Here is a 13451-nt window from a genome sequence, read left to right as displayed (position 1 = left end):
CAGAAGAAAAAATAAATAAAAAGTCAATCACAGAACTGCTGTTCGTAGTAGACAGGAGCATAACAAACCCGTTAGAGAACATGACCATGAACTTTCCTACAGGTCAGCCTGGACCAGAAATGGACTGTCCGTGGAGCTCTGTGTACACCATGGCTACTAAGTCGCTGAGTAGCTTGGAGGAAACATGGCCATTTGAAGACCCACTTGAAGATTTCTTGATCAAAATCTATCAATTCTAGAACACTCGAAGCCTAGTACTACCAACTAAGGATCATCTTTCTTTATAATGACATACATTCCTGAGACGTGCCTTGTAAACCATAGTTTGATCAACTGGTCATGCTTTGCAAACTTATCTGTCAGTCAGAGACTCTTTTCTTCAAATAAAACAAACCTCAGGGAATCTGGTTGAAGTGGAGGAGGACAGGGAACCTGGCAGTCACCTCCTTTGTCAGCTGGTCCCCAAAGGGGGACTCTTCCAAGTAGAGTGAGAGGGAAATCTAAGATACCAGAGTGTCTATGAAACACTTTGAAAATCTAAAGGACTATGGTTTTCTATCCAATTCCAAAAGTTAATCAGGGGTCTATTTTTCATAATATAGCATAATTCTTATTCCATTTTTCTAGAACACCCCCATTCATCCAATCATTCAACAACATCAGCTACATACAATCACTTGCCCCCTTTGAGCACAACATAGTCCAGTGCAAATGACCTCAGAGAGAAGAGTTGGAACATGGTGCTGAATCTGTGTTTCCTTGGGCTCCATTTCTTCTGCAACACTTAGATGAAGGAAGAAAACAGCTGAGCAGAGTCCAGAAGGATATGCAAAAGCTCTCGCCTCAAACATCACCAGCTACTTAGAGATACTCAAAGCATGTCACCTCTGCCTAGAGGACTCACTTTCTAGTACTTCACAACAAACCACAGTAAGTCCACTTTCCGACACCTGCTTGCAAAGGCAATCAATCCCCAGGCCTCTGCACTGGTACAGTCTGAATGATCAAGACTGTGCCAAGCTGTGCTACTGTTTGTGATTATAATTCTATGTGTCAGTGACTGTTTCTGAGCCTTGTCTTCCTAAACGTAATTTCCCCACAGAATTCTGTATTCTTCACGGTGTGATTTCACACACATATGTGGCCCTCGGCCAGGGCTGGCGGTTGTTAAATACTCTTATTTCTTTCTCCACCTTCTTTTCTTTTCTATTGAGATGGTCTCAAAATGCAGCCCATTTTGTCCTTGGAGTCACTATGTAACTCCTACTGGGGATGCCCCTGCCTCGGCACCTCATGTCAGGATTGCAGGTGTGCACCACCACCACCCCTGGCCTTCATTGCCTTCATAATGTGGAGGCTGGCATGTCCTATCTTACCATTCTCTTTGAGAACCTTATCCAGTTCTCAAAATCACTCTCAGATGCAAGGATTTTAGTCTCTGTTTTTCCTAGAAAGCATTTGGGACTTAGAGGGAGGCTCAGTAATGTGAATCCTTGTACTTCCAAAAGCTGAGGAAGAAATCTCTAGTGAGTGCCTTAGGTCACAAGCTGTCTAAGGAAGCTGGGCAGGTGAGCATGCTTCACAAAGTGAGAACGGAGCGAGAGCAAGCAGCAGGGCGAAGAGCTGGGTTTTGTTCTGTGGTGTGGTGATGACCCAACCAAATGCTCTTTTAAAAGCTGTTTCCAAAATTACACACAAGTAGGGGGAGGACATCCAAGGAGAGGAACAAAGGCCAGCTTGTTGAGAGGATATGGAGATCTGGTGTTTCCGAGCAATCCCGAGGAGTGCAGAAGCTGGAATCACAGGACACAAAGCTCAAACGCATGGCAGGGATGCCAGAAGCTTGTAACGCTTCAAAGCTGGGGCGTGCAAGGTGGGTGTTTGCTAAACATTATATCCCAAAGCAAATGGGTCTCTCGGACCCTTTCCAGCCTTGCCCAGCATGCTGCCACTGTGACTTCCTCACTTCTAGCCCTGACACAGTTCCCTGGCAGCGCCCATGGCTGACCATGATGGCATCCTTCTCCATCAAACTGCACCACCACAGACGGTATCTGGAGCTGGGAAAATGGCTCAGTACGGCAAACACGAGGGCCTGAGCTCAGTGAGGTGGCACATGCTTATAATCCTGGCTCTGGTGAGGCAGAGGCAGCAGATCTCTGGGCTTGCAGACAGGCTAGCCTCATTTACTATATGACCTTCAAGACAGTGGCACCCTGCCTCAGAAACTAGGCCTGAGGGGTGGCACTTGAAGATGCTCTCTGCTCTCTGTAGGAATGTACACACACGAATATGCACATGAATTTTCACACACACACACACACACACACACACACACACACACACACACACAGACAGAGAGACAGAGAGACAGAAAGAGAGCAGTGCTATTGTTCTGGGCTTATCCCTGATTCTCAGGTAAGGACACACACCCAGCTACTCTCATGTGCGTGGAGGCACACATACACACACACACACACACACACACACACACACGCACGCACGCACGCACGCATACCCTTCCTTCTCCCTTTCATGAGACTAGGAACCAAGGGAGCGTCTTGCTGTCACTTACTAGATTATACCCGTCAGTCCTGTTAACCTTGGGAGGGCCTGGTCCAGCCATGAGAAACCCCTGCAATAAGAGAGGTGTTCTGAAAAACTTGGCAACATCAGGGAGGAGCCTGTTCTCCATACCAGGTGGGCCAGAACGGCCCAGCCCCTGGCCACCATGTCACAAGTCAAGCAAGAATTTTCCTCTCCTGTTCTCCTGTTGTGGCTCAGTCCCAGCACCAGAGATGGATGAAAGCCTAGCTCAAGGACAGGGACAGTCAAAAGGGCCATGACAAGAAGAGACTCGAGATGTCATGGAGTTTTCTGCCTACTGTTGCACACCCCGGCTCCCTCTGACCCCAAGCAGAGTGTGTCTGTAGCCAGGCTGTTCTCCACTCTCTTCCAGGGAACACTCAAAATAAACCAGTCTCTCTGACTCCGGGCGGAGATGGGAAAGCAACGTCACCTCTCTATGTTCTGGTCCAAGGTCACTTATTTCAGTTATTTCTTGGAAGAAATTTCTCCTGCTTTGTCGCTGTCCAGGTTCTAAACATCTTTTAGTCAATGTCCTTGGGAACACCTGGCAAACAGAGTCAGCTCGATGGCTCCAGACTGGGGGGGGGGGAACACTTGGGGAGTCCATGCTTCCAAGAGTCTTGCAGTCCAGACTGGGTGGTTGGGACAGCTTGAAGTTTGCCATTCTCAACCAGAACGGCATACATACTGAATTTCAATGAGGCCCTTTGCTTATCTACCTCTGTAGTATAGGATTCAGTAACAAAGGCCAGCCTGTATGGAATGCCTGTGACATGTTCCACACTGTCAAATCGGGCTATGGATCATCGTGACAACTGATGAACTAGGAGTTGTTAGGGGCACATTTTAGGGCTGGGGAGCCAGTTCAGTGGGTGAAGTGAGAAAGTGTGAGACCCTGCGTTTAGATTCCTCACACCCACGTAAGAAGCTGGGCGTGAGAGCATGCCTGTCAGCCCAGTGCTGGGGAGCCAGACAAAGGACGCACCCTGGAGCCAAATCAGTGAGCTCCAGGGTTAATGAGAGATGCTATCTCAAAAATGAAGGTGGCGAACCTCTGGCACCCACATCCATACTCTACCAACAGAGACGGGGGGCAAGGAGAGAGAGAAGCACGTTTTTGAGGTAAGAAAGCTAAAACTTAGAGAGAGAGGTTAGATGATTTGTCACAGTCACCCAGCTGGCAGAGGTCAGGACCACCACCCAAAGGTCATAGCCTCAGTACTCTAAGTGTGGGCTGAGCCTCCTTCTCCTGCATCCCACACGGCACCCAGACAGCGCCAGGGCTGCAGCCTCAAGCACAACCTGACTTGTGTCAGAACTTCTGCTAACACTACCTACACATGACAACTTTTTGCTAAACCCGCTTGCCTATTTCCCTGTCAGCCTTTGTCAGGTGTGGCAGGCTCATCAGCTCAGAGCTCACACAACGCAGGAGCGGAGTGCGTTTGCTTCTTTCTTCCGACTCCCCACTAGAATCAAGCATACAGTGCCCAGCCTTGCCCCAGTACATGCTGCATTCCTGCCATGTCAAAGAATGTGTGGCTTATAAGAAGATCTGTCCACACAGCTGCAAGACTCCCTAATCTTCTTCATCGTGGAGACCATGAAAAGCACAGCACATCAAAGGCCACCTCCCAACTTAGAAAAAGCAAAACTCAACAAGTATCCCTTTTTGTTGTAAGAAGCTGTACTAGAGAAAAGCTGTGTGTAACAAAAACAGGAGCAAGACTGGTTTTCAGCCTCTGCGGCCATCTCAGAGCAAAGCAGACGTTATCTCCTGAACTCCTGAGGCGAGGACCCTTTGAAGTTCTATTCTCCATCTTCAAAAGAACCTTTAGATTTGTTTGATGTCTCTGAATGTTTTCCCTGCCCATAAGTATATATATCACATGTGTGCCCGGTGCCCTCAGAGGTCACATCCGGTGGGACTACAGTTACTGATGGCTGTGAACCACCATAAGGGTGCTGGGAACCAAACCCAGGTCCTCTGAAAGAGCAAGAAGTGCTCTTAACTGTTGGTTCACCTCTCTAGCCTCCTCCCTTTTTTTGGACAAGGTCTCATGATGTAGCCCAGGCTGGCCTCTAATTTTCAATCCTCTCACCTCCTGTATGCGGGATTCCAGGCATGTACCCCAGCTTCTGTTCACCGTTTTGAACCCAGCTGCATGCTATGCCTGGCCCCAGAAATGTTGCGCACACTAAACAAACACTGTTGGGTACATTCCTTCCCACCTACCATGGGCCAAGTGTCACTCAAGAAGGCATTGTCATATATTGGTCTAAGTTAAACCTCAGAACAATGTTCTCACCATGTTTTGGTGCTTCTATTTATAGATATGGAAACTATAAAGCAAGACCAGCTGTGAACAGCGCTGCCACCCCGGCACTATGTTCCAGCATAGAGGAAGGAGCTCTTCGCTCACACTCGATGACTTCCTGTAGTGAAAACCAAGCTGTGGCAAATGTTGCAAAGGATTTGAGGATGACTGTGAGTTCGGGCTACTGGGTGGCACCAACTCCCTTCACCTGGGCTCACTGCAGCTGAGCCTGCCCGTGAGTTTCACTTCCCAGGAGCTAAGCCAGCTTTGCTTACAGATAGACCTTCATGCCTCTTCACCTTGGCTCAAAGACTGGGAAACTTCCGTGATTTTTCTCCATTTCTAGGATGAGACTGAGCAGATCCACATACAGTACTGGGATTCCTAGGGGGCTGTGGAAGTAGTAGGAAGTTGCCACATCCAGGAGGCAGCATGTCCCAGGCCTAGACTTCTGCTCATAAACACATGTCGATATATGTGGGGAGTTGATTAAAGTGGCAGTCAAAGCCAGACACTCCTCAGAGCTTGCAGAGCCTGTTCACGGGGACCATAGATTTCCTATCTACTCCTTCACTTTACAAATAACTGCTGCTCACCTTCCTTGTAATTCTAATAGAAGTTATTCAACCAGAACCCAAGTTCTCTCCAGTGGACTAGGGCCTCAAGGCCTATTTATTTGCCTTCTATAATTTATTTTCCTCATCCTTAAAATGTAACAACCTTATTCACCTTGTTCAATAGCTTGTCCCCAAGAGCTAAGGACAGTTAAGTAACCAATCGGCAGGGGTGACTAATAAAAACCAAAACAAACAAATAAAAAACAAAAAACAAACGAACAAAAGGCAGCAGCTGGAATGACAGACAGGGAGATCCTCTATCAGAAAAGTCCTCAGAGGAAGAGGAACTTGGGCAGAGAGAAGTCAGCAAGGGAACAAGCCCTTTGAGGAGTCGGAAGAGGCAGCATCATGTTCTAATTAAGGTCCAGGTAGCTGACATGGAGGAATCAAGGGGGATATAGTCGGTACAAGGTGAAGGGAAGACAGAAGAGGTCTTGGTAGATTGCAAGGTTTAGGGTTAGGGAACTTGAGTTCAAGTCCCAGCCTCACCACTCACTAGCTATGTGGTGATGGGTTCCTGAATCCCTGTCTACCAGGGTTCTCCAAAGATGCCCCGAAACAGACATGGCAAAGCACTTCAACCACTTGGCCTCATGGATCCTAGGAAAATAGAGAAGGTGTCATCTCCCAGAACCCAAGAACACACTGGTGAGAAACAAGGCCAGACAGTCAGTGGGCATGTGAACTGTAGCACAGACAAGACCAGACAGTCAGTGGGCATGTGAACTGTAGCACAGACAAGACCAGACAGTCAGTGGGCATGTGAACTGTAGCACAGACAAGACCAGACAGTCAGTGGGCATGTGAATTGTAGCACAGACAAAACCAGACAGTCAGTGGGTATGTGAACTGTAGCACAGACTAGACCAGACAGTCAGTGGGCATGTGAACTGTAGCACAGACTAGACCAGACAGTCAGTGGGCGTGTGAACTGTAGCACAGACTAGACCAGACAGTCAGTGGGTATGTGAACTGTAGCACAGACTAGACCAGACAGTCAGTGGGCGTGTGAACTGTAGCAGTGACCAAGTGTTCACCACATGCCAGTTACTCTGTGTCACCAGCCTCGTCTCTACTCCTCAGAGAAACCAAGGCAGAGAGTCCACTGACTCTGATTTGCTAGAAGGTAGCTAAGGCCGACAGACAGGGAGAGTCCAGGTAGTGAAACTCAGGCAGGTAGTGGCTGAGCCACGTCGGGTCTGTCTAACTTCAAGCATTGTGACTCGTGGCCCATGGCCTCCGTAGACAAGCAGCGTGTATACGAAGATGCTGCGGCTGAGGGAAGACAGTTTCGAGCTCAGCCTGGCTGCCTCACAGACAAGTGAGTTTGGCTGACCCCTCAAGAATTCACCAGCACTCAGGTAACGGAGGAAAGAGAGGCATTTTAGGTAAGAGAGCTGCGGTCAGAGACGAGGGCACAGAGCAGTGTAAGGCCAGGTGGGTTCTGGGAAAGGTGGAGAGTCCGTCAATCTATGGTCCAAGGACATGGTAGGAAGGACATGGGTGTGTGGTGGTGCCTTAGGAGCAGCTTGCAAAGGCCTGGCTCACCAGGCCTGTCAGTAGGAGTGTTACTAGGAGGCACGGAGCTCCGCTTCTGAGGAACTGGTGACAGCAGGAATGTCTTATGCAATACCTGAGAAAAGGCTGCCTGACAGGAAGTGTCACCAGGTTTTTAATAGAAAGTGTTATTCATGCTCTCTGGAGAAGCAGTCTTTCAGGACACTGCACTGGGGCTTATTTTAGGAACCCACAACTGTAGAAACACTACCTAAAAGGGTTGATATGCCACACAGATGACCGTCAAGGAGGGCCTGTCCTCAGGTCCCTTCCCCAGAGCCCAGGTCATTTCCAGAGAAATGCCGTTGCCATGGCCTGTGCCTATCACCTCCAGCACCAGGGCATGCTTTCCTCTTCATTATTCTCTCCCAGTCTCTCTTTTCTCCTCCCTGGCTCCACATTGGTGGGGGACACACAGGAGAATTTGGACCCTAGGAGGCAGCAGCTGTGGCCTCTCCAAAGGGCTCTCCAGGTCAGTGGTTACCATGGCAACACCACAGGCCCTAGCCCAGGGGCCCCTGGGTTCCATCCAGGAAGGGGCTGTACCACAAAGACAGTCCTACCTCTTGTTTACCTTCATTCTTTCCCACGCTCACCAAACATTGATTGGTGCCTACGCTATGCTAAGCTAAAGATCCAGTGATGAACAGACCAGAAGTCCTGGCTTCAGAGGACCTGGGTCCTGCAGTGCAGACAGACAAACAGACAAAGGAGATGACTTCAGAGCATTAAGAGTGGGAAGAGCCACAGAATGGGATAACACGGGCCTGAGGTACTGTTTTAGGTAGTAGGGACACTAACTGCTGGTCTGAGGAGGTGACGCTGGAGGGCACAGGCCCAAGGCAGGAAGTGGGCTTGGAGACTGAGGAGGATCCAGGAGACCACTGTAATGGGGGAGAGGGAGACACAGAAGAACAACAGGGAAGGGCTGGAGCATGCAGGGACTTGGTGGCCGAGGGTAGAACTTCACATTTATCCCAATGTTCTAAGAAGCCATCTGAACTCTCTCTGCAGCTTTCCAAGGATGACTTGAACCACAGGCGCTCCAAAAGGCGAGCCTATGAAGGAATTTATGTTCATCCATCCCACTCTTAACCTGTCAGCTCTCTGTAGAGGATCATGTGCCTGGTGCTGGCCATACACCACAGACACAGAATCTTCACAGAAGGCTCGAGTTTTTAACTTGGTTGTAGATAATCATACAATAAAAGATGTAACTCCCTGCACCACAGGACATGAAAAAACAAAACAAAACACACAACTGACCTATTTTAAGTGTCATGAATCTTCTTAGAGGAAGTGACACCAAGTGACAGCTAAGGAGTTAATGTGGTAGGCACAGAAAAGAGGGGGAGAGTTGTGGACACAGCAAAGAGGGAGGAAGGGAGGGTCCCTGAAGGAACAGCATGTGTAAAGTGCCTGAGGCAGGACAACACTCAAGAAGCTGACAGGCTGGGCCATGGAGACAGGTACCTGCTGCAAAGCCTGAGGACTCCAGTTCAATTCCCAGGACTCACATGACAGAGAGAACCAACTCTTAAGTTGTCCTCAGATGTGGAGTAACAGGAACACTCATCCATTGTTGGCGGGAGTGTCAGCTTGTACAATCACTGTGGAAATCAGTGTGGCTGTTCCTCAGGAAGATGGGAATTGATCTACCTCACAATCCAGCTATTCCACTCTTGGGCATATCCCAAAGGACACCTCATCCTACAACAAAGACTCTTGCTCAACCATGTTCATTGCTGTTCTAGTCATAATAGGCAGAGACTGGAAACAATCTAAATGTCCCTCACCCAAAAAAAATGGATAAAGAAAATGTACATTCACACAATGGAGTATTACTCAGCTGTTAAAAAGTGACATCATGCATCAGTATGCAGGCAAATGAATGAAAGTAGAGAAAAATCATCTTGAGTGAGGTAACCCAGACCCAGAAGACAAATAAGGTATGTATCTGCTTTTATGTGGATACTAGCTGTGATAACTAGCCAATGATAACCAAGCTACAATTGTAGGACCACAGAGGGAGGGTATAGAGTAAGGGACTAGAGGGTACAGCTAGACTTGTTAGAAAAGAGAAACAGAATGGATAACTATGGATGGATTGGGGGCAGTAGAATGGGAGGATCAAGTGTGGAGGGGAGAGAGGTTTGAGGGAAGAAATATGGGGAGACACAGCTAAATTAAGGAGCATTTGAGGGGTAGTATGGAAACCTAATACAGTAGAAACTTCCTAAAATATATACATATATGAAGGTGATCTAAATGAAATCACAAATAATGGGCAAGACAGAGTCCTAACTGGCCATCTTTTCTGACCAAAGAAGCTTCCAGTACTAGGATTGGGTGTCATCTAATTGAGATGTTGGCCAAAGGGGTCCTATGGGAATTCCCAAACAACCCAGGGCTGTTGCTAAGACAATGGGTTGCTCTCCCCAAACTGACAGCAAAGCCCCATTGCTGAAGACAACACCCACGTAACTCATTGAACATGGAGAAGTGGAGCTGTTGCCCACATCGAGCCTTCCCCTACATTCTAGAGTCTTTGACCTGGGAAGGTTCTTTGCATGCTGCCTAAAGAGAAACACAAACATTGAGCAAGCCACAAAACTTTTGATCTACAATCTGTCCTGTCTACAAGATATGCTAGTGCAGTGGTGGCACAAAGCTTGGGGGAGTCACAACCAACATCTGCTTTGATTTAAGGCCCATTCCACAAGATGGAACCCACACCCAACGCTGCTTGGGTGACTGGGAACCTGAGACTAGAGGGCGCAGGGACCGAGGGCCTAGAGTAAAACCCAACACTATTTGTCTTACAAAAACTAGTAAGTGATAAAAATGATTTCTAATGATGTTCTGCTATACTCATAGATCAGTGCCTTGCTCAGCCATCATCAGAGAAGCTTCCTCCTGCAGCAGATGGGAACAGACACAGACCAACAGCAGACAATATGCAGAGAGTAAGAAACCTTGAAACACTCAGCCCTAAATGGGATGTCCCCATCAAATCCCTCCTGTCAGAACTCGGAAAACCCCATGGAAGAGGAGGCAGAAAGAGTATAAGAGCCAGAGGGTAAAGAGGACACCAGGAGAACAAGGCCCTCTTAATCAACATGATCAAAACTCTTACGAACTCACAGAGGCTGAGGCAGCATACACAGGGCCTGCACGGGTCTGCATCAGGTCCTCTGTGTTATAGTATGGCTTCCAGTTTAGTGTTTTTATGGGATTTCTGAGCATGTGATTGAGTGGGCCTCTGGTTCTAGTGCCTTCTCTTGGGCTCTTTTCCTCCTGTTGGTTTGTCTGCTCCAACTTGACTGTGATAGGTTTTGTTTTATCTTAGTACATTTTATCTTTATCTCTGAGAAGCCTGTTCTGTTCTAATGCAAGACAGAAAGGGAGTGGATCCGGAGGGGAGAGGACATGGGGAGGAGCAGGGAGGCACAGAGGGAGGGGAGAACATAATTAGGATATATTATGTGAGAGAAGAATCGATGTTCAGTAAAAGAAAAAAAGAAAGTTGTCCTCTGACCTCTATATGTCAAAATTGACATCCACACACGAACTTCACACACACACACACACACACACACACACACACACACACACACACACACACTAAAATATAATAAAAAAATTAACAGGCACCTTGGCAGTCACTGCTCACACTCAGTAGGGCGTTCCTTCTGCACGTAAGTACAGCGCCTGCTCTATCCGGCACTCTGAGATGCTGTGGCCTGCACACATCCCAGCCTGGTTCTGCCATCAATGCTGGCTAAGGAGTCTGGCCTTTGTTCAGTAGCTGGTTGGGAACCTTTCAGCAGTTTTGAGTAGAGTGGGAGATAGCCAAATTACCTGTGGCATCACCATCTGGCACTGCCTAAACACGACCTTAGAAGGGAGGCTTGGAGAAAGAGGAGGTCATGGGGGGTAACTGTGACAGGTACTATCTACACTGGGCACATTTAATATTGAGAAGCTTTATTAAGGCCAATTGAGACTTCACAGTCCCCGTGGGAGGACGTCAACTGCACAAGTCTATCAGGCATGTCCAATCTTTTGACATTAAGACAGGATGTCATTTACAGTTTACTTTCAACAAGTGTGTAACTGTCACCTATCCTGCCCAAATAAAATTGCAAAACAAAGCAAACAACGAACAAAAAAAGCCTCATAATGTTTTAAGTTTACGATTTTGTGCTTGACCATTCATAACTATCCTTTGCCATGGAACACCACAGGGTTGCTGCCCCAGGACAGATGTGGTGGGGAAGGAAGGAAGGGCTGGGCAAAAGAAGAAAATCCCACACTGGTGCTCACACCCATCACTAACCCATACAGAGAACTCCAAGGAGAACTAAGAACATTCCACTGAGATGCAGACTCTGGTGTAACGCGTCACCCACACAGACACGTGACTAGTGTGCCCCTGGGCGGGACTGAGCCCGACTCCTGCCAACCAAACAGTGCCCGTGCGTTGTACTTGCTTCCGTTTCAGGAACTCTCAGTATAAACCCTAAAGCAGGAGGAGAGACTCACAAAGTCATTATGTTCATGGCGCAAGAATTAACAAGGAACCTTCTTCCCTTCCCAGGATGCACTGGTGATATTTGTCCAGTTACCAACTCACAGAAACGTGCTGAGACCAGGGAGGAGGACGGAGCTCGACCCTGTCTCCTGTGGGGGGTAAGTCCAACGTCAGAGCGGATCTCTATAAACAGAGACTAGCGTGAGGGTTAAACAACCACAGTCCCAGCCTGGACAAATTTCTCCACCCTCCTCTTTTCTGGGGGCCACATCTACCACTACCTAACATCAGCAGTTATAAAAATTTTTCAGTGTCTATCATTACAACATTGTTAAAACTCATAGAAAATCAGAAATGTCAGATCCTTGGTGGTCTTTAAGTGGTTTTTCTTTCTAGCATGTCTAGATTTCTTGTCAATTGCTCTGTCAGGTGATGCTCATAGCCCTGAAACCCCAGGCCATAGTCCCCAAGTAGACTCAGCTGGACTTGAACTTCTGAGACAGGCCACCAACAAACAGATCCTTCTGGGTGAAATGCTTCCTTCCTTCTTTCTTGCTCATCTGCTGTAGATGTTGGGATTTTTGATGCTGAAAGAGACCCCTATCTGCCCACAGTACCATGCCTTCTAGAAACTACTTCTTCGTCTTCATTACTGCCCAGGCTACAGTCCGTGTGTCCGCAGAGGTGTCCCCAGGAACCTGTCATCTCTCTTTTCCTCTGAACATTCCATCACAGAGGGTCTCCCGTGGCTCTGTTCTTCATATCCATCCCTGGGCCACACGTACCCAGTGTCCATTCCAAGTTCACACCAGTAACATTTACTGAGAACCTAGCACTTTTCTTTCTGCCATGTTATTTCTGGACACCCCGCCCAGGAGAGGACTAGGAGGAGTTGGTGGCTGCAGAGGAATTCTAGTCTCACCACTCCCTGCCCGGTTGCAGGCCTGGAGGCAAATGAACTTCCCGAAACCCAGGTGTCCCCTCATGGAAAACACTAATGTGCCTGTATCGTGTGAGAACCGACACAGCCAATGCAGAGCGAGCGCTTTGCACAGCTCTGAACAAGTTCTAGAACAAAATGACGGAATTGAGGTAACAATTCCCGGTATTTGCTCATGCCAACAGCTCCTTCCTTTCTGTCTTCCTCTTTCCCTCCCTCCTCCTTGCTTCCTCCCTCTCCTCTACCTTTTCCTTCCCTCCCTCCCTCCTTCCTTCCCTTTCCTTCCTTCCTTCCCTCCTTCCTTCCTTCCTTCCTTCCTTCCTTCCTTCCTTCCTTCCTTCTTTCCTTCCTTCCTTCCCTTTTCTTTCTTGTGTGCGTGACAATGTAGCAGTTAAGAGCACACAGACTGTGAAACCAAACTACTAAATTCAAGTCCGACTTTCTTACTCTGTAACCGTGGATAAGCAGCTCAACAACATCCTTGGAACTTAATTTCTTCACCTGAAAAATGGGCACCATATCCCAAAACTCTCCTGGAGTGAGAGTGAGAGAGAATTGGGTAGAACGAGGCATAGAACGGACTTGGCCACCGTGGTCTTTACGGCACGCGCGTGGCTGAGGTACCCTTTAGTTCCCTGCTGTCATCTTCCCTGTTTGGGCCTCAGATCTCTTGGTATTCTGAAGAGAATTCGGCCTTCAAAACCAGGAAAGCAATTCTAACCTTCCCTTACAGTTGATGAGGTAAACTCTGCAGCTACAGGCGAGTTACTGGATTTCCTGGGCCTTGATTTTCCTCCTGTGAAAACCATCTGCCCCGAGGTTATTGTGGCAGGAGAAATCATCTGAGCACCCTAGGAAATGGCTGTTCCTCACTCATGTGCTCCTCCCTCAACAAG

General features: G+C 48.1%; 1 protein-coding gene and 1 long non-coding RNA gene across 4 annotated transcripts in view; one reads left to right on the top strand and one right to left on the bottom strand.

Moving 5' to 3' along the window:
- The window catches only part of Rfx4 (regulatory factor X4), a 158151-nt gene that overhangs the window by 130712 nt on the left and 13988 nt on the right, over nucleotides 1-13451 (bottom strand). Inside the window, exons 1-2 of one of the 3 annotated variants that reach the window (XM_052752925.1) lie at nucleotides 7385-7482; nucleotides 2550-2560 (exon numbers count right to left, since the gene is read on the bottom strand). The exons of the other annotated variants lie outside the window; for them this stretch is intronic. Of the exons in view, the coding sequence (XP_052608885.1) occupies nucleotides 2550-2560; nucleotides 7385-7482 (109 nt within the window). Of the gene's footprint in view, nucleotides 1-2549; nucleotides 2561-7384; nucleotides 7483-13451 lie in introns of those variants that run through there. 3 annotated transcript variants of the gene reach the window in all.
- On the top strand, nucleotides 12-10649 carry LOC128119589 (uncharacterized). Its single transcript, XR_008221583.1, has 3 exons — nucleotides 12-1873; nucleotides 4924-9030; nucleotides 9959-10649. It is a non-coding gene; the product is annotated as an uncharacterized LOC128119589 (long non-coding RNA).

The sequence above is a fragment of the Peromyscus californicus genome, unplaced genomic scaffold (assembly GCF_007827085.1).
Source record: "Peromyscus californicus insignis strain IS unplaced genomic scaffold, ASM782708v3 Scaffold_24__1_contigs__length_46423439, whole genome shotgun sequence".
Lineage (NCBI taxonomy): Eukaryota > Metazoa > Chordata > Mammalia > Rodentia > Cricetidae > Peromyscus > Peromyscus californicus.
The sequence above is the reverse complement of the archived record's forward strand: the minus strand, read 5'-3'. Positions and strand labels throughout refer to the sequence as shown.